This window comes from Anguilla rostrata, chromosome 17 (genome assembly GCF_018555375.3).
Source record: "Anguilla rostrata isolate EN2019 chromosome 17, ASM1855537v3, whole genome shotgun sequence".
NCBI classification, from domain to species: Eukaryota; Metazoa; Chordata; class Actinopteri; order Anguilliformes; family Anguillidae; genus Anguilla; species Anguilla rostrata.
Window position 1 is genome coordinate 6,725,603 of NC_057949.1, and position 21,293 is coordinate 6,746,895.

The window sequence follows — 21,293 nt, forward strand, 5'->3', positions numbered from 1 at the left end:
GTAAAGAGTCAGATAGCGAGGCAGAGAGGCAGAGATGGAGGTAAAGAGGCAGAGATGGAGGTAAAGAGGCAGACAGAGAGGCTGAGAGGCAGAGGATCAGACGGACAGCGGGCACCTCTCTCAGCAGGTCCTGCTCCAGGTTGTGCCGCGCCAGCAGCATCTTCCTCTTGTACTGCCGGCACTGCAGCTCGTAGTACTGCCTCTGCCTGCGCAGGAGCCCCGCCTCCTCCTCCGCCTGCAGCTGCTGCAGACACTCCTTCTGCCGCACCAGCCACTCCTGCTTCTCCCGCTTCGGCGTGGACTGGTTCTCATTCAGCTCCTGCACAGGGGGAGGGGTCAGGGGTGGGGTTACTGAGCTCCTGCACAGGGGGAGGAGTCAGGGGCGGGTATGGTTATTCAGCTCCTGCACAGGGGAGGGGTCAGGGTGGGGTTACGAGGGTCCTGCTACAGGGGAGGGGTCAGGAGTGGGGTTACTGAGCATGGTTCTCATTCAGCTCCTGCGAGGGGTAGGGTCAGGGGCGGGGTTACAGAGCGGTCTATTCAGCTCCCTGCAAGGGGGGGGTCAGGGGTCGGGGTTACTGCATGGTTCTCATTCAGCTCCTGCACAGGGGGAGGGGTCAGGGGCGGGGTTACTGCAGGTTTCATTCAGCTCCTGACAGGGGGGGAGTCAGGGCGGGGTTACTGCATGGTTCTCATTCACTCCTGCACAGGGGGAGGGGTCAGGGGCGGGGTTACTGAGCGGTTAATATTCCGCTTCTGCTACAGGGGGAGGGGTTACTGCATAGTTCTCATTCACTCCTACACAGGGGGAGGGGTCAGGGGCGGGGTTACTGAGCTTCTCTATACTCAACTGCAGAGAAGGGGGAGGGTCAGTGGGCGGGTCACTGCATGGTCTCATTCAGCTCCTGCACAGGTGGGAGGGGTCAGCGCGGATCTCAGTTGCATGGGTTTCTCATTAGCCCGTGCACGGGTGGAGCGGGTCAGGAGGCGAGGTGTTAACTTAGCTGGTTCTCATTCAGCCTGAAGGGTCGAGGGGTCTAGTGCGGCGTGTACTGAGCGTAGTGCTCTCATTCACCCCTTTGAAGGGGCTGGGGTCAGGGGCGGGTTACTGCATGGGTTTCTCTTCAGTCCTGCACAGGGGGAGGAGTCAGGGGCGGGGTTACTGCATGGTTCTCATTCAGCTCCTGCACAGGGGGAGGGGTCAGGGGCAGGGTTACTGCATGGTTCTCATTCACTGCTGCACAGGGGGAGGGGTCAGGGGTGGGGTTACTGCATGGTTCTCATTCACTCCTGCACAGGGGAGGAGTCAGGGTGGGGTTACTGCATGGTTCTCATTCAGCTCCTGCACAGGGGAGGGGTCAGGGGTGGCGTTACTGAGTGGTTCTCATTCAACTCCTGGAAAGGGGGAGGGGTCAGGGGCGGGGTTACTGCATGGTTCTCATTCAGCTCCTGGAAAGGGGGAGGGGTCAGGGGCGGGGTTACTGAGCTTCTGCTATAGGCCGTGGTCAGCTGCAGAGCATGCTCAGTTGATGAGCGTGCTCACTTAGCCTGTGCTCAGTTGCAGGCCGTGGTCAGCTGCAGAGCATGCTCAGTTGATGAGCGTGCTCACTTAGCCTGTGCTCAGTTGCAGGCCGTGGTCAGATGCAGAGCGTGCTCAGTGCTCGCTCACTCTCACCTCCTTGAGCTGCTCTTTGCGCTGGCGGTACTGGCGCTTCTGTGACTCCAGCAGGCTGGAGAGCTCCTTCTTCTGTTGGCCCAGGATGTGCTGCTGGAACTTCTTCTCCTCGGCCAGCGCCGCCTTCGTCTGTGAGCATGGAGACACCATCACCTCAGCTCCCAATAACCCAGCACAAACTCACACCAACCCAGCACAAACTCACACTAACCCAGCAGACTATCACTCACCCAGCACAAACTCACACTAACCCAGCACAGACTCACACTCACCCAGCACAGACTCACACTAACCCAGCAGACTACCACTCACCCAGCACAGACTCACACTAACCCAGCACAGACTCACACTCACCCAGCAGACTATCACTCACCCAGCACAAACTCACACTAACCCAGCAGACTATCACTCACCCAGCACAAACTCACACTAACCCAGCACAGACTAACACTAACCCAGCACAGACTCACACTCACCCAGCAGACTATCACTCACCCAGCACAAACTCACACTAATCCAGCACAGACTCACACTCACCCAGCAGACTATCACTCACCCAGCACAAACTCACACTAACCCAACACAGACTCACACTAACCCAGCACTACCAGCACAGACTCACACTAACCCAGCACTACCTGCACAGACTCACACTAACCCAGCACAGCCTCACAGTAAACCAGCACAGACTGACACTAACCCAGCACTACCAGCAGACTCACACTAACCCAACACTCCCAGCACAGCCTCACTCACCCAGACAACTCCCTACCAGCACAACTACACTACCCACCACTACCCTCCAGACCTCTCCAGTCTCCCGCACAGCTTCACCTAGCCCCCAGACTCTGATTCCAGCGCAGCGCTCCCACTCGCCAGCCTGCCCAGACCCACTAACCCAGCACTACCAGCACAGACTCACACTAACCCAACACTTCCAGCACAGACTCACACTAACCCAGCACAGGCTCACAATAACTCAGCAGTACCAGCAGACTCACACAAACCCAGCACTCCCAGCTGGGACCACTTACCTCCTTCTCCAGGATGGCCTGGTGTTTCTTGCCCAGTTTGTCTCCCTCGCCGGTGAAGCTGGTCCTCTGGGCCTCCACTCATGTCCAGACAGGGTGCTACCCCATCCGCCCTTCAGCTTGTCTCCCACAGCGCCCCACAGCTGCTTCTGGTGCTGCCGGCGCATGCGCTTGTACCCGACATCGCTCCCGAGGCAGACGCCCGCCGTGTCGCTGGTACTCCGCGTCACCTGGGGGGGCAGGAAGCGTATCAGGGGTCCCACACAGCGAGAACAAGGGTACCACACAGCCAGGATCAGGGGTACCCCACACAGCGAGAACAAGGGTACCACACAGCCAGAATCACGGGTACCCCACACAGCCAAGATCAGGGGTACCGCACACAACCAGGATCTGGGGTACCCCACACAGCTAGGATCAGGGGTACACCACACAGCTAGGATCAGGGTTACCCCCAAACAGCCAGGCCCAGGGGTACCCCACAAGGCAGGACCAGGAGTACCCCACACAGCCAGTATCAGGGGTACCCCACACAGTGGGACCAGTGTGCTGTGTGCGGTGAGGCCGGCGGCGGGGCGGTTACCAGGGAGGCGGTGCGGATGGTGGCGAAGTGGTCGCGGTTGCGGTAGTAGGCCCTGCGGCGGGCGGCGGACGAGGCCTGCTGCTGAGCGTCGATCTCCGGCTGGTACGGGTCATCGTAGATGTTATCATGGCCCTGAAACAGAGACGCCCATTACAGCTGCAGCCCCAGCGCCACCTTCAGCAGTACTGACACATTTACTGACCGGGGGTCTGTGGATGATGGAGCTGTGTGAATACTGACTGGCAGTCTGTGGATGATGTGGAGCTGTTGGTGGTGACGGTGTGTGTACTGACCGGGGGTCTGTGAATGATGGAGCTGTTGGAGGTGACGGTGTGAGTACTGACCGGGGGTCTGTGGATGATGGAGCTGTTGGAGGTGACGGTGCATGTACTGACCGGGGGTCTGTGGATGATGGAGCTGTTGGAGGTGACGGTGTGTGTACTGACCGGGGGTCTGTGGATGATGGAGCTGTTGGAGGTGACGGTGCATGTACTGACCGGGGGTCTGTGGATGATGGAGCTGTTGGAGGTGACGGTGTGCTCGCCCTCCTGCATCATGGCCATCTCGCCGCTGTCGTCGGAGCCGTCGGCCAGGCTGTTGACGGAGCTGCTCTGGGAGCTGGCGCTGATGGACATGGAGGGGACCGAGTGGGAGCTCTCCATGCTGTTCACCGTGCCCGTCCGCAGCATGTACTGCTCCGCCTCCTGCACACACGTGCACGTACACACACACGTGCACACGCACACACACACACACACACACACAAACACACGTACACGTACACACACGTACACACGTACACACGCACACGCACACAAACACACACACACACACACACCACGTACAGGACGCATGAACTCACACACGTACACACGTAACACGCCGACACACACACACTACAACCGTACACACGACCCGCACACGAACACACACACACGAACACACGTACACACAAAAACATGGAGTTGAGGTCCCCCTAGGTCCTATACAACACAACACAACACTGACCCAGTGCTAAATGGTTATCACCGAACTCTGACCAACTCAATGCTACGGCAACGGGAAAGCAGCACACGGGGGGAAAAAACGGACAGAATCCCGAAAAGGGAGAGGAACCAATGAGAGAGCAGCACCTCCTCCTCCTCCCCGCCCTCGGGGGCGGGGCCGTTGTGCGTCTCCTGGAACAGGATCTTCTTCATCTTGCGGTACTGCAGGTTGTCCAGCTCCCTGACCGCGTCCTTGGTGCGCGCGATCAGGTCCAGCACCACAGACAGGGGGCGCTCTCTGCACAAGAAGCGGTGCTGAGGAGGGGGGAGGGACACGCGCGTGTTAATTACCGCCAAGGGGCCAACCCAGCCGAGCCACGTTTTCGGCGGGGCGGTCGCGGATTTTTACCTTGAGCAGCACGTCGGACGTGGGCCGGTCCTGCGGGATCTTCTGCAGGCAGGAGTCCACGAAGTTCCTGAAGTAATCCGACCTGGGGGAGGAAGAGGAGGGTTATGGGCATGTGGAGGAAGAAGAGGAGGGCTCGGGCGCGCGGGGGAGGGGAGACAGGAAGAAGAGGAGGGTTACGGGTGTGTGGTGTAGACCGGAGGAAGAAGAGGGTTCGGGCGTGTGGGGGAGGGGAGACAGGAAGAAGAGGAGGGTGATATGGGCGTGTGGAGGAGGAAGAAGAGGGTTCGGGCGTGTGGGGGAGGGGAGACAGGAAGAAGAGGAGGGTGATATGGGCGTGTGGAGGAGGAAGAGAAGGGTTCGGGGCGTGTGGTGTAGACAGGAGGAAGAGGAGGGTAATGGGCATATGGAGCAGGACGAGGAGGGTGATATGGGCGTGTTGAGGAGGAAGAGGAGGGTGATATGGGCGTGTGGAGGAGGAAGAGGAGGGTGATATGGGCGTGTTGAGGAGGAAGAGGAGGGTGATATGGGCGTGTGGAGGAGAAAGAGGAGGGTTATGGGCGTGTGGAGGAAGAAGAAGAGGGCTCGGGCGTGCGGGGGAGGGGAGACAGGAGGAAGAGGAGGGTGATATGGGGTGTGTGGAGGAGGAAGAGTAGGGTGATATGGGCGTGTTGAGGAGGAAGAGGAGGGTGATATGGGCGTGTGGAGGAGGAAGAGGAGGGTGATATGGGCGTGTTGAGGAGGAAGAGGAGGGTGAGATGGGTGACGCAGGGCTCTCACCAGTGGCTGGACTGCAGGATGGGGCTCTCATTCTGGGCGATGTGGTATAAGGCACTCATAGCATTCATGTTGAACAGAGGAGGCTTCCTCTCCGCTGGGGGGACAGATAACAGTCTACATGAGCTTAAAGTCCTCCATCCTTCCCATCAGGCCTTGCACAGTCTACATGAGCTTAAAGTCCTCCATCCTTCCCATCAGGCCTTGCACAGTCTACATGAGCTTAAAGTCCTCCATCCTTCCCATCAGGCCTTGCACAGTCTACATGAGCATAAAGTTCTCCATCCTTCCCATCAGGCCTTGCACAGTCTACATGAGCTTAAATCGTCCCCTAGTTCTACTAATAGTATTCGACCTGAAGAATCTCTTGTAGTTCACTTAGTCAATCCCCGTTAAAAATTGAACAGCCTCAATCAAATCAAGCCTATGTCTCTTTTTACTAAGCTTGAAGAGATTAAGCATCTTAAGTCTTTCCTCATAACTTTAATCTTCCATAAGAGGAATCAATTTGGTTGCCCTTCTTTGAACCTTTTTTACAGAGCCTCTATATCCTTCTTGTAGTACGGTCCCCAGAACTGTACACAATACTCAAAGTGTGGTCTAATAAATGTATTGTATAAGACAAGTATAACTTGCATGTACACTTAATACTTTTGGCTATATATCCCAGCCAACCCTCCATCCTTCCCATCTGACCTTGCACGGTCTACATGAGCTTAAAGTCCTCCATCCTTCGCATCAATCCTTGTACAGTCTAAATGAGCGTGTGCGAACCACACCACACTCCCACAGGTTAACCTAGTGTCATCACACGGCCCATACCCACCCAGCTCTATGCAGGTAATACCGAGGGACCAGACGTCCACCTTGCCATCATACTGGCCCTCGTCCATGGCAAGAATCACTTCCGGGGCCATCCTGCAAAGGGTCAAAGGTCGAGGGTCAGGGCCAAGGCCAATTACATTTTAACTCGGTTCAGTAAATGGACTGCAATTCAGCGCTCACCAGTAGGGCGTGCCCACGAAGGAGTTGGCGGGGGCGACGATGGAGGCGGAGCCAAAGTCCCCCAGCTTCACCTGTCCGGGCTCGGTCAGCAGGATGTTCCCCGCCTTGACGTCCCTGAGGCGGACAGAGAGAGAAAGAGGAGGTAACGCCGCCATTTTGGCTCTGGAGCAGAGGCAGGCGGGCGGGGGCGGGTCGCGCGACGCTCACCTGTGGATCATGTTGTGCGAGTGGAGGTACGCCAGCCCCTGCAGCGCGCCGTGGGTGATGGCGGCTATCTCCACTTCCTGCAGCGGCTTCTTGTGAACTGGGCGGAGTTAAAATTCTGTGTCAAGATTTGCAAACCTTAAACCCGTTGATACAAATGAAAAACGTTTAAACTTGTTTGTTTTGTTTTTTAAAAAGCCGCCCGTGAACACCCCCTAATACAGTGTTACAGCTTGTAGTCCTAATACCTGGAAGTAAGTTCACATTTTTGAGCCATGGGTTCCCTCGTTCAGATTTCCAATGCTTTTTTCCCCCCATGGGCATTTAGTTTTCTGCCGGAAATAAGGTCTGTGGTCAACGCGAGCCTAAGAGTTTCACGGTTTGTTTAACAAGATAAATTACACCCATTGATACCTTATTTTAGGCAGAAAACGAAGTCCCTGTGGGGAAAAAAAGCACTGGAAATCTACAAGGGAACCCATGGCTGAAGAAATGTCCTGGCTGGCCTACAAAAAGGCGTCATCACTGCAAAATTCTATTTACTCACCTTCTAAGAGGTCTGATGCAGAACCCAAGCAATACTCCATCACCAACTGGGAGAAAAAGAGAGGGAGAGAGAGAGAGAGAAAGGGTGGGTGGGAAGAAATTGAGGGAGAAACAGAAATCGAAGGAGAGAGGCAGAGTGAGAAAGAGAGAGATTAGTAAAACCCTCAGTTTTGCTCACACCTGAACTGAATCTCACACACCTGTACTGAGTCTCACACACCTGTACTGAGCCCCTCACACACCTGTACTGAGCCCCACACACCTGTACTGAGTCTCACACACCTGTACTGAGCCCCTCACACACCTGTACTGAGCCCCTCACACACCTGTACTGAGCCCTCACACACCTGTACTGAGCCTCACACACCTGTACTGAGCCCCTCACACACCTGTACTGAGCCTCACACACCTGTAGTCAGCCTGTTTAAGAGATTGGTTAGGTAGTTATAGTATGCAGCCACCAATCATAAAAATCAAATGATTATTTTTCAAAAAGACCAGTTGCCTTGGCAACGATAAACATTAGCTGTGTAGAATCAGCTTTCGGACGACACCAACAAACACAATTTACTGACAAACACCAGCGTTAGCCTAGCTTGACGGAATAATGAAGGCAACACACAGCAGTGTTGTCATTGAGAAATAAACAACAAGATATCCAACATGGGGAAATCCCATGTGCCATATATAGCAAAGCACAACATGTACAGTACTAGTCTAAGACTGTTTCAGGAAGAGGAACAAATCCAAAACAACTATATCATATCACGTGGAGCATCTAGGCACAGAGGCATCTACCATAGAAGAAGAAAAAAAAGACTAATTTCAGACAACAGAAGAAAGTACAGCTGTTTCTATCAATAAAAACAAGGATATTTTATAACACTACAATATCAGTATTACATTACACAGAGACCAATAAAGTATGATCTCCATCTTAAAAACCATATCAATGACCAACATATTTGAACACTCAAACCTTTTGTTTGCGTTTTGTCTGAGTCAACATTTACGACGAGCCAAAGATATTTCTTTCATTTGTCAGACTGTGGAGTACCAACTAGTCCCAATATTTAACAAAATTTCACATATACGTAACAATTAGAATTTTGAAATTTAGGAGAAATGGTAGATTTGATCTTCAGGAATGCGATTCTGGCAACTCAATTTAGATGAGATAATGATTTTGTATGCGTGTAAGATATGCATCTCAAGCTTGTTTTGGGTCACATACACACTCACATATATATGTACCCCTACATGCATGTATGCACACATAACCGCGCGTACCCTGAAGGCAGGATCTGGCACACCTGAAAACGCGCGCCTTCTCGCTCGCACGCACGCACACACCCCCGTGCCAGCACACGTACCTGAACACGCACGCACGCACGCACGCACACACCCCCGTGCCACCACACGTACCTGAACACGCTCGCACGCACGCACACACCCCTGTGCCAGCACACGTACCTGAACACGCACGCACGCACACACCCCCGTGCCAGCACACGTACCTGAACATGTGCGCATACACTGACAGACACACACCCGCACACCTGTGTCAGCACACAAACCTGAACATGCACACACACACACCTGTGCCAGTACACATACCTGAACACGCACACACGCACGCACAGACCCCCGTGCCAGGACACATACCTGAACATGTGCGCACACACACATACACACACACACCTGCGCACACACACACACACACACACACACACACACACACACACACACACACACGCACACACACACACACACGCGCGCCCCTCCCGTGCCAGCACACATACCCAGGCGGTGTGCTCCCTCAGGTAGCATCCTCGGTACTCCACGGTGTTGGGGTGACGCAGCTTCTGCAGGAACTTCACCTCTTTGATGATGTCCTGCCACTTCTGCAGGGAGACGGGAGAAAGGGTCAGAGCGGGAGGCGCCGAGCGCCACAGCGCCACACGGTGGCTCCGCCGGGCACGGCCCGGGCCGAGGGCTGCGCGCTGAACCGGGACACTCACTTCGTTCGACTGCTTGCCGCTGTAGGACATCTTCTTAATGGCCACCACCTCGTTGGAGCGGACATCTCGGGCCTGGGGGAGGGGGGGGCAGACACAGAGGGGGGGGGGGGGTGGGTCAAAGGAAGCCTGGAACCCCTGGACAACCACCACCTCCCCTACATCAAACCCTATACGAACTTTAAAGCGCTAACTGCTAACTTGCTTAAAAATGGCAAAACAAATGACCAAAGATTGTGAAAAAAACAACCAGCTGCTTGATTACGTTTGTAGGCACGGTAACCTCTAATGACAGCTGAATTGAAAATAATTTAACAAGAGCATAAAAACCTAAAAAGTGTACACATGACCACAGGTACAGACTTAAGGACGCTTAAAAGGCTCGTATAGTTTGCGCAAACATTCGGACAACAGTACCTGTGCTAAAGAGAGGCCTACCTAACTTAGACTGGTCTCGCGTGGACAGCGAGCCAGTTAATAGCACGTTATCATGGACCCAATGACACGCTTTCGCATGCACAACTGGCCTAGCGAGAGAAACGTGGGACTGTCCGCGGGCGTTTCTCTGCCTAGGAGGCCGAGCATCTCCGCCCATCTCTCCCTCCGGCCATTCTCTCGCTCTATTCGTCCCTCATTCCGTTTCTTGCTCTCGTTGATTGCGGAAGGGGTTGGGGGGGCTCTTACGAAGTAGACGGCTCCGAAGCTGCCATGGCCGATCTCGCGCAGGTCGGCGAACAGCTTCTCGGGGTCGTCCCGGTAGAAGAGCTCCGCCACCTCAGGGTCCTTCAGGCTCCCCGCCCGCGCGGTCGATGGCATGGCCAGCGCCTGCGGGGGGGGGGGGGGGGTCAAAGGTCAAACGGGTCCATGCGCACAGACACGGGGGGGGGGGTCAGGGATCAACACATGCATATATATGCAGCTGAAGAAAAAAAATGTTAACATGAAAATTTGAAATGGCTTTTCATATCCATGTACAGTGCACTTTCATAATCAGGTGTTGACTTAAGTGTTAGGAGAGAATGCATGCACGGCAAACGGATTAAAGTGCGTGCCAATTTCACGTCCTAACGAAAGGTGTACCTAAAAATAGATATGTACCTAAAATGGATGCAATAGAATTTTCGCGCATTTTGAACTTTTTGCCGTGTATGCGTAGGCTATTTGCATACCACTCGTGTCAACTCGTTCATAATGCTTTTGTTTAAATAAGGCTCACAAAAAAGAGATCTTTTCAAATAGCCCCAAGGGTGAAGTGGCAGTGCCCTGTCCGGTCAAACAGCATTGCAACGACTTCACCGAGCCAGATTAAATAAATGCGAGATTTATCTTTGGTCAAACACAACCCGTGTAGAAAGGAAGACGGCTGCAATAAAGACACAATGTATTATTTTTTTATTTCAAAAATAAACGTTAATATTCACGCTCAAATGTCTTATTTTATCCCCAAAAGAATCAAACTCAATGGAACTCAATGGCTTCCCTACTGCTTGCTCTTCATCTACCGTACAGACTAGGGTTAACATACCCAGCTCATACGTGAGGGCGCCTCCCTAGTGGTAGGGAGTACACATCGCAATCCAAAAAATCTCCACACAACAAATAACAACATTGTTTGAGTGTAAAACCCACAGTAACATAGCCGTCGCTTCATTTCTTTATTAATAATAATAAAGTTAAGTTATACCGTGTTTCTTGCATTTATATTACACAGAAGGACTTCTTACGTTGGATTTTTCCGAACTGCATTCCCAATCTCCTGGCATCTACATTCACATCTACATTCAAATTTACATTCACACCTACATTCAGGCGTCTATCGCACCGCATCTATAAACCTCATTCCTGGAAATAGCCAGCATCGCGCAGTTTCGGGTGAGGCCCATCCCGTGCGGAACTGCTTTGCAAACAGAAACGGACACCGCACCTTCACTCACTGGGACTGTATTTTGTTGCTGATGGTCGCAACACAACATCCCTGCACTGGCCTCTTGTTCTGAAGTGCATTTGGACCTGGACTCGTGCCCCCACCCCCCATTTTGTATTATATCTTAAGCCTCGACCTGACCAAACAAGTGGTCACACAACATCTGCCAAGTTTTCCGAAAGAATCTGTAAAGGCAGTTTTGGGAAGTTGCATACTAAAAAAAGACAACAACAGACAAACCACACCCTGTAATTAGAATGACTGAATACATTTTTAGCTTCAGAAAAAAAGATTTATGATTGGGTTGCTAGATTTATGGCCTCTGAGATTAGACACCGGGAAGCAAGCACTTCCCTGCGATTCAGGGTCCTGCACGCTAATTCGCACGAGCCCGCTGGACCCAGCTATGTGCAGAGCTCCTCAGCAGAAGTTCCACTAACAGCAGAAAACCAATAGGCTGGATTCTGAAAATTTCTGCTTTGTCGTCCATATTTGCCCAGCTGGAGGGCACATCTCCCACTTTCCTCCAAGTCCCTGCAATACCAACGAGTGGCCTGAGATGGCTTTGATGTGCCGTGACCAATCGGATTTGGAATCCGTAATCCGACCGTCTGTAAGCCAGGCCAGCCCGTAGGCATCGCAGCTATATATAGCAAACTGTAACCGCCAATCAAACCGAAGAACATGAATAAGATGAAGTGTACAGCTTTGTGAGCGCTGAGGAAGACTCAGCTATGCATAGGCAGGGACAGAGGACAACAGCAGACTTAAAAAAAAAAAAAAAAAAAAGGTTCCATCTGTGCACTCATCACGAGATGATGTCGTAGAGTTCGATGATTGCATTGAGCCAGAGACTGGGTGACTGTGCAGTCTGAGCACACAGATGGATGATGTGCTGTCTGAGGCAGATGCTGGGGTAGTGCTGTGCTGTCTGAGGCACAGAGGTGGGGGTGTACTGTGCTGTCTGAGGCACAGAGGCTGGGGGTGTGACTGTGCTGTCTGAGGCACAGAGACTGGGGAGACTGGCTGTCTGAGACAGACTGGGGGTGACTGGCTCTGAGGCACAGAGACTGGGGGTGACTGTGCTGTCTGAGGCACAGAGACTGGGGTGACTGTGCTGTTGAGGCACACAGATGGGGTGACTGTGCTGTCTGAGGCACAGATGGGGTGACTGTGCTGTCTGAGGCACAGAGACTGGGGGGTGACTGTGCTGTCTGAGACACAGAGACTGGGGGGGTGACTGTGCTGTCTGAGACACAGAGACTGGGGGGGTGACTGTGCTGTCTGAGGCACAGAGACTGGGGGGGTGACTGTGCTGTCTGAGGCACAGAGACTGGGGGTGACTGTGCTGTCTGAGGCACAGAGACTGGGGGTGACTGTGCTGTCTGAGACACAGAGACTGGGGGTGACTGTGCTGTCTGAGACACGAGACTGGGGGTGACTGTGCTGTCTGAGCACAGAGACTGGGGGGGTGACTGTGCTGTCTGAGGCACAGAGACTGGGGGGGTGACTGTGCTGTCTGAGGCACAGACTGGGGGGGTGACTGTGCTGTATGCGGCACAGAGACTGGGGGGTTACTGTGCTGTCACAGGATACTGAACAAGAATTTCAGATAAGGAAAACGTATAAAAACAAGTTACACGGTTACAGATGTTTATAAAGTATGTACTAGACTTACATGCAGATTCTCATTAAATTAATTATTAAAAACTGAGTTACAAAATAATATAGCAGCCAAAAGGTCTTATTTGGTCCAACTTCAGTCATTCACTTAAGATACAAAATGTGTGAGTTAATTAAATTATGGACATTAATAACCAGGATGCACTGATGTCACTGGTGCATTTTGGACCTGTAGTTCAATGGACAGCAACAGGAAATGATGTAATGCTTGTTCGCAAAGCTGTTTCGGCCTAGTCCATGAGGGAGTGCCTAAAACCAGTAAAGTATGCAAGACCGTCACAATTACACGAAGCTTCGGCATCCTTACTGAATGCGGCGGCGTCTGGGACATGAAAAATGCACCCCTTTGTGAAAAGCACGAGTGTGATAACAACCGCAGGCTGCTTGTCCTATAGGGTGCCCTGAAAGCTCTTCAGTGTAAAACTGTGGGGGGGGAGCCTAGCACACATGCGGGACATAGCATATTAGCAGAGGCATAACCAGCCACATAAAACCCGTACACACAAAACCCACAACTCCTGTGTGAGATGTACAAGTTCGAGAACCTTTTCAGATACAGGACATTAGATGCGCAAAGTTCAAAGCACTACTGTCCCAGTATTGAATGGCTGTCGGTTGGGAATCACCAGTGAAGAAAAACACGCACTGTGTCGCATATTTCACAAAAGTTTCAACCCTGCGAAACGAATTTTGTAAAAGAAAGCAAGTCGAAGATTAAATATGGCCCAGCACAAGCACAACTAAACCATCTGTATACAGTTCACTGACACTCTTAACAATGCTGGCCATTCCTCATACGCAGGTGTGGTTTATAATTGCATTGAAAGCGTCACCCCAATAGACAGTGTTTCTCCTGCGTAGAGAATGCCACGGTAGCCATTAGGGCTGTCAAAAAATATTTGAAGTTCGAAAACTATTCAAAAATCTTTTTTTTTTTTTTTTAAACCTAAAGTTGAGCATTTGAATATTAGTTTTGGATCCCGTGTTTTGTAATTAACATGAATATACAGGCTAAATGTCATGCGGCGAATCACGTTCATGCACGCAACGTTCATTTCCTGTGCTAACGTTACTTTCTCTGTCAACAAAAAACATTCTGCCCTGGATCCAGAGCAAGTGGATCGTCTGGTTTTCCTTGCCAATAACCTCCGTGATACTTTCAGCTGACACCTAACGTTACTGATCAGCTAGCCTCGCGAGCCACTATTTTTTCACTTCGTTCAACAGATCTGGTCAGCTAACAGTTTAGGCTAAATAATGTTCCCATGGCAGGCTATGTTTCCTTTCTGTTCTGAAGATTTTGATAAAATTGGATGATGAAAGAAGTTAAACAAACTAAACAGAGTAAGTCATTTATGTTGTTTTAGGCTACAGTTAGCCATTTGAATAGTTTTTGTGTTAAGAAATGAACAGGGATAAATGCTGAGTTGAGGCAAATTATATCCACGAAAAAGTGCTTTATTCATTTGCGCATGAGGCTATAGAAACTGCAGGGGGCTCATTTACAAAACGAACTTGCGTGCATACGCAAAGTGAAGACCTGACGTAGAGCCACAACCGTTTCCACGGTCAAATCGAGTCATGTTGAAATTTTATAAATCACTACTTTGACGTGATTTTCTACGTACGCGCCACACAGTTGATCTAAAATCCGTTTTATAAATGAGGCCCCAGATGTAGTAACCTAGTAGGAAATTTCACCGATGTCCTCTATTCTACTGCCCGCTTGTGGAAAATAACGCGCAGGCCAGTTTAGAGGAAGCGTCAGGTGCATATTGCGCCTGACAATAAGCGGCTTATTTTTGTGAATTATAGGCAAATGATATTCGAACTCTAACTAATTACGAAAGCTAATACTCAAACTCAATTTCATGGCACTTTTGACAGCTTTAGTAGCCATGACGACATTCAAAAATGTTGCCGCGCCGGCTGGGCGTGATTTCGTCACTCCGGCATCAAAGCAATGCGGCGTTTCGGGACAAGACCCTGGCGCGACGGGCGAATGCTTTTCATGACTCACAGGTCAAGCATGCCGTGCATGCGCGCGTGACAATCGGTTCTTCCCAATTTGGGTGCCTGCGCTGCTTTTTGGCATCAGAAGGGCCCTACGGCCGTAGGGCGACACTCCTCCCCTGTTATTATTTACCTGCGCGCCCTTCTTCCAGGACCTCTCTTATCGAGCGAGACAGAAAAAAACTGGAATGTAGTCTCACAACACACAGCCTACATTCTGCTTTGCTTGATGAATACACAGCGACACTCTTTAGTATGGATGGTCAGCTTCATTTAAATGAAAAATAGCTTAAAAATAATGGGGGGGGGGGGGAACTTGGGTGATCTGGCCGACCAACTGTCAGACTACAAGCCAGTACCCACTCCCCAGGGAACGGGAATCCTGCACTTAGCTTGACTATGAATATTCGAAGTGTCGCCCGGGTACTAGTGCATGGTATTATCATTATACAGTCCACAGTCGTGTCTGATAATAAAGCCGATTTCAAAAAGCGTTGCACATCGCGGATCATTTCACCATGTAAAGGTGCCACTGCTCCAGTGCCACAGCGGTGCGAAAAGCGCTAACATCCTCTGAGACAAGGCAAAGGCCACGAAGAAGAGAGCTACTCCGCCTGTGCTTCATTTAACCTGCTGTTATGGTAAATGGACTGCATTTATATTGTGCTTTTATCCAAAGCGCTTTACAATTGATGCCTCTCATTCACCAGGGCAGTTAGGGGTTAGGTGTCTTGCTCAGGGACACTTCGACACGCCCAGGGTAGGGATCGAACCGGCAACCCTCTGACTGCCAGACAACCGCTCTTACCTCCTGAGCTATGTCACCCCTATGGGGTAATAAAGGTGTAAGCCCCGAAAGGCTACAGTTAGCTAGCTGGCTAATTAGCTGGCTAGCGAGCTGAATGCAGTTTTTAAATACAGAACTTCCTCAGGTACTGTATGCAGAGCTTACCCTCGGACAGTGGCTCCCAAACTTTTTTGGTCAGCCACCCGTAGGGTAAAAATTTTTTTGAAGGCCCCCCTGACAAATTTGGTTCTGCTTGTATATAATTTTCCTTTTGGTTTGGACTTTTTTTTCCCCCTTCAACCCACCCTGTTATCTCTGTGCGCCTGCGCTGTCAGGTAGCTCACAGTAAGACACAGCCAGACCTTCTGTTTTTGAGTGACTGGACTGTAGCTCCCAATATGATGAAATGGGTAGCTTCTAGAAGGCTAGCAGGAAAACGCGGACTTGAACATCCATTCAGTTGCCGAGACAGCCTTCCATTGGGCCGCTGGGTACTCGGGTAAAAGTGCTGCTTTTGTGCGAGCGCTGTGTCTCAGATCGAATCCGTCCCATGCCAGTGGCCGGCGGCCCCACAGGGGCGACCCATAATTGGCTAGGCATCGCTCAGGGATGCGGGAGGGACACGGTCGGTAGGGGGGTGTGTAGCATTGTTCATTGGTCGGGGGACTCCTGCTGGCTGTCCGGGGGCCCGTGGCCAGCACTCTCTGAGCTCGCGTATGAATAGGTCCCCTCCGACCCGGCTCTGTGCGCGAGCGTGGCCGCGGTGTGAAAAGAAGCAGCTGGCTGGAGAGCCGCGGTTGGTCTTCATTCTCCAAAGCTGGCGGCAGGGGACGTCTATGAGCTTGCTTGTACATAGTTCATGATTTGGACAATCCAAATTCAGGTGAGATTGGAAATTCCACATTTTTTTAAAAAAAATGATAGTTTTGTTGTGATATATTAACAGTGAGTAGCACCATAAAACAACAAACCAAGGTGAAGGGTAGACACGGCTAACATAGCTAGTAAGCTCTGTTAACAATGCATAACGTCATGAGATGACTCTGATAGACAAGAACACTGAATCAAGAACAAGAAACCGCTTCACTTTGCAAAGACAAGGGATGCTGCATCTTACCCACGTGCAATATTTTCCTGAATCAATGACCTCAAACATCTGCATCAGATTGAAACTTTTAGGATTGAGTGAAGAGTGAAAAATGTTTATCTGACCAGAAATTCAGCAACTTGCTCTGATGCGATCCATTTAAAAAGTTGACCGCGCTGCAAATTGAACTGGTCGCAAAATGTGACCAACTGACCACACTCTGGAGCCCTGTCTTTATCAAATGACAGGCATTCCTTACTCAATTACTGTAGCATCACAGTAAGTGATATTATGAGGATATGGCATAAAAAATGTAAAAATAAATTGATACCCACATCACAATACATTTCTACCTGTACTAAATGTATTCACTGATATACTGTGGACTTACATAAGTCTGCCAAACTGCTGTGCCTCTTGTTATGTTCAAATAGAGATAGATGTGGTGCGTGGGCAAGAAGGTAGAGCACACAGTGATTTTGATTAAGGCATCAGCTTTGTTCGATTGTGTTATTGTCTGATACTGAACCAGGAGAAACCCTGCATAGGGTATGCAAAACCAAACTTAAATGCCCAGTATCGACTGCAGCGTGCACTGAAAATGCATTAGGAACGTTACCCGCAAAGTAAACTGAAATGTTGTCTTTTCTGCATAAGATGCCTACTCAGAAAGAAGTCAGGCGGAAATACCCAGAGTCCGTTCTGTAGGACCGTCGGCCGGAAAAACAGATTCAACAGCTCCGCAATGGGAGTCTCTCTCATTACTACATATCTTCCTGTTAGCCACGGGAAAATTATTTAGATGCAAAAAATGAACGGCAGACGTTCAACAAGACACAGAACACCGCCTTTATTATGTAAGGTTCAAAGGCAGACGTACAGCTGATGGACGCCAGCCAACGGTCTCCACCAACAATAAAACACAGACTGAAAAATAAAACGTCAGACGGATATACAGTAACAGCAAGATCTGTAAGATATGTTGGTTTTATTATGAAGAGAGATCAATTACAAAACGTAAATAAAGATCGACCATTGTCTTGTGTTACAGAGACAATTGTTGTCATGATACGCCTAAACAACATGGATCCAAATACATATTAGCCATAGGAAACTATATTAATAAGCACAGGGAGCTGGTCAGATATCGCAGATGCTGGAAATAACGGCTGAACGAATATGTAAAATAGCGACGGTTGAAAGGTAACGTTAAAGACGCTGAGCTAACGTTATCTAGCTGCAAACAATGGTGTTGAATGCGGCTGCCCAGCCCACGTTGACTGGAATATGGCCTTACACAGACTTAAGCCGGTATAAGCAATACGATTTCCACAAGATATTCAGACTGAACTACGTGTACAGACTTAGACTAGCCGTTTCAGTTCAGGACAAAGCTAGCTAACAAAGCTCAATTCGCGAGTGCCTCGGTCATAAAACCAGAACACAGCGCGCTGCCGTTAGCCAGCTATCGCAGCACTACCAGCCCTCAAAACGTTAGATTAGCTAACTAATTAAACGCTACACCATACAGCAAAATAAACTAAATCCATTTAACTTATGTAGACAGAATGACAGACAAATTAATAAACGCCCCCGGGGAAAAAACATTTAATGCAACAGTACCGCAAACGCCGCTTAGTCTTGGTTCGTTAGCAATTAAATTGAGAGGGGGTGAAACGTTGGCTAAATTTAGCTAGTCTAAAGAAAATCTGGTCAATCCACTCTGCAAATGTGGGACGATGTGTAACTGACGATGACAAGCTCGCCAGATATCTCGTATATGCGTCTAGCTGCAAATGCCTGGTGTCTGCCGTTACATAATAGTGGTATAGCTCGGTAGCCATTTAGCCTGTAAACTAAATTGTCTAACAGTAACAGTAAATTAACATTAGATGGCTACATATTCAAGAACCACAACCTAAACTAGCCGTCATAGACCAGCAGACTTCGTTAGCCAACCAGCAGCTGCTCTAGCGAACTGCCAACACTAGCTAACTGTCTCTTCATCTCAGCTAACTGCGTTAGTTTAAATAACAAAGTTAGCAGTCAGAAACAAGCTAGTCTAGCTAAAACAATTGAATTGGTGGTTGAAACGGTAAACAGTTAAATGATTTTCTAGCTAGCAACCTAAAACATGTGGCTAGCTAACTGAACGTTACACTGGGCAAACTATTAATTTGCAGCTAGTGAATTAGTTTAGCCGCCTGGCTAGCTGTATTTATTCAGTATCGGCTGTTAGCTAGCGGCTTAATCGGCTGTATAAGTATTTAGCTTGCTAGCTGAATATGCTATGCCGTTTGCCACAATCGGCTAGCAAGCTAGCTACCCTGAAAAGATTGCCACTGACTTACCGCGGCTCACAGCGATCCCGCTCGCTACGATTCCAATAAATCGTTTTCCCCGTCTCTCTTTACGATCCTCCGTCTCCTGTCCTTTTTCGGTACGACTATACTCAATCTATACGATCCATTTCCACGGCTTTTCTTCTTCTCGCCCCCTTCTACAAATGAATTCTTCTAGTCACTGTAGCCTTCTGGCTAAAGCTAACTAGCTATCTCTCCCTATCTGCAGCTAGCTGACAAGCTAGCAGTTCTCAGTCTTAAAGCGAGGCGCGGCCGATGTGCTCCCTCGCTCGCGTCACGTTGTTTCATATTTTTTCCTTACATCCGTCTTTTTTCATCACGCTTATGTTATACAATATACAGAGAATTTCTCTGTTTTTATCTGTCTCTTTCTGTCTCACCCTGTTTTTTTGTTCAGAAATTCAAGATGGCTACACGGGGCGGGAGCCGGCCGGAAACCGGAAAGAAGGTCAAGGCCGTCAAAGGAGTGTTTCCTGAAAAGTAAATACAACTAAAATAATACGCCATGTTGAGAAGGTCGACTCCTAATTTTACCAGATAAGGTGACAATTGTATAAGACTTTTTGTAGAGCTTGCTATAGACCTGCTAAATACACACATTCCACACCAAGAAGTGTTTAAAAAGTTGCATTATAATCAACGGTCTGTTTAACACCTCACATCAGAAACATCTTCCTGACTAAATGCATTTCATCATTTATTTCCTACCCAGTTTAATTTAGGGACCATCCCTCATCAAAGAAAACAAGGGACTGTAAGACAATTGGTAGTTCAAATCCAACTCTGACTTGTACTGTATGATCTTATGTGCTCTATGGGGGACATGGTTTCCGTGAGCAGGGCCGATCACTCAGTAATCAATAGCAACTTCTATTTGGTTCCTGTTCAGCTCGGCTGGTTGTCCACCCTCCCTTTCCTTGGGGGTCAGTTGTGAATACAGCCTGGTCAATCAGCAGCACTAATTGTCCAGTTGGTTACCTGGGGGAAAATAAAACCAGGTCCCGATTTGAATATCCATGAACCAGTCCCATTTGTTGCTATTTTGATGTGGGGCATGACGTGTTTGTGGGGTCAGAGGGGGCTTTACTATTTTGGTTAGGTTGCAACATTTCTTAAGGAGGTAACAAAAGAAAACCTACCTTAATGTATAGTATTTGGATAAGTAAGTATTGTCCCTTCTTCCATTCCTTCTTTTTCATGGTATTTGGTTGTATTTCTACGTAACTCCACACAAGCACTGTGTTGTGAATTATCTTTTTTTAATGTATGATTATTAAACACCGTCTGTCTGATATGCTAAAGAAATAGTGTCATGTTTACTGTCATATTTTGGCAATGTGTTTCAGATTTATGCTCATTATGTATGTCGCTTGCTGTTTGTCTGACACTGTATACTGTATGTCTCACTGAGCATTGTCCTGAATATTGAAGTAGGTTAGTGCTGCCCCAATATAATTATTGTGGGGTCGTCTGATATTTTGACACCCCTCACATGGTGCCAGTGGTACCAGCAGCATAGTAATCAGAGGTGGAAAATCCAGGTTCAGGGAGTAAAAGTCCTCCCCAGTATTTCATTCCAGTCACCTGCCAGGAGGTGGAACTAATTAGTGGAATCAGCTGGCTGTGCTCATGGGTGGAAGAAACACATGGCAGGACTTTTACTTTCTGACCCCTGGACTTTCCACCTGTGGTAGTAATCTTACTAAGTAGTCATAGTGGTAGTATTAATAGTAGAAGTATTATACTTTGAAGAAAGATATTTACAGTCCCTCCTACCACATACATACTTCTTATAAGTGTATGGGCCATGTGTAGAGAATTGTGGTTGATATTTGAGCAATATGATATTTACAGCGTAAATATAATTGTTTAGTCCAGGGAAGCTGAGTTAATTCAAATTCAGAACAATGTCTTTTGTGAGATACCAGATTTTGCACACTATCCAAATGCCCACCTGATCAAACATTGACTCATGTTACAGCCATAAGCCAGAGAGGTGGAACGTATCCTTTAGGTCAACAGCATAGCTGTAAGGCCAACTTCAGTTGACATTACCTTTGCAGACACTCCTTTAACCAAAACATTCTCTGTCGTTGAGATAAAGTCATGGAAACTATTTCAGACCATATTCAAATCGACGTGAGATAAAGCCTCTTCTCTCTCTCTCTCTCTCTCTCTCTCTTTCTCTCTCAATTGAATTCAATG

General features: G+C 49.3%; 1 protein-coding gene across 1 annotated transcript in view; it reads right to left on the reverse strand.

Annotated features, from left to right (window-relative positions):
* The window catches only part of LOC135243835 (serine/threonine-protein kinase TAO2-like), a 29,551-nt gene extending 10,025 nt beyond the window's left edge, over positions 1-19,526 (reverse strand). Inside the window, 17 exon segments of the mRNA XM_064315907.1 lie at positions 116-319; positions 1,676-1,804; positions 2,710-2,786; positions 2,789-2,936; positions 3,290-3,421; positions 3,787-3,993; positions 4,423-4,590; positions 4,685-4,766; positions 5,462-5,555; positions 6,285-6,376; positions 6,464-6,577; positions 6,671-6,767; positions 7,215-7,260; positions 9,016-9,117; positions 9,235-9,306; positions 9,916-10,056; positions 19,077-19,526. Of these exon segments, the coding sequence (XP_064171977.1) occupies positions 116-319; positions 1,676-1,804; positions 2,710-2,786; positions 2,789-2,936; positions 3,290-3,421; positions 3,787-3,993; positions 4,423-4,590; positions 4,685-4,766; positions 5,462-5,555; positions 6,285-6,376; positions 6,464-6,577; positions 6,671-6,767; positions 7,215-7,260; positions 9,016-9,117; positions 9,235-9,306; positions 9,916-10,047 (1,896 nt within the window). The 5' untranslated portion in view covers positions 10,048-10,056; positions 19,077-19,526.
* Positions 19,527-21,293: the final 1,767 nt, after the last annotated feature.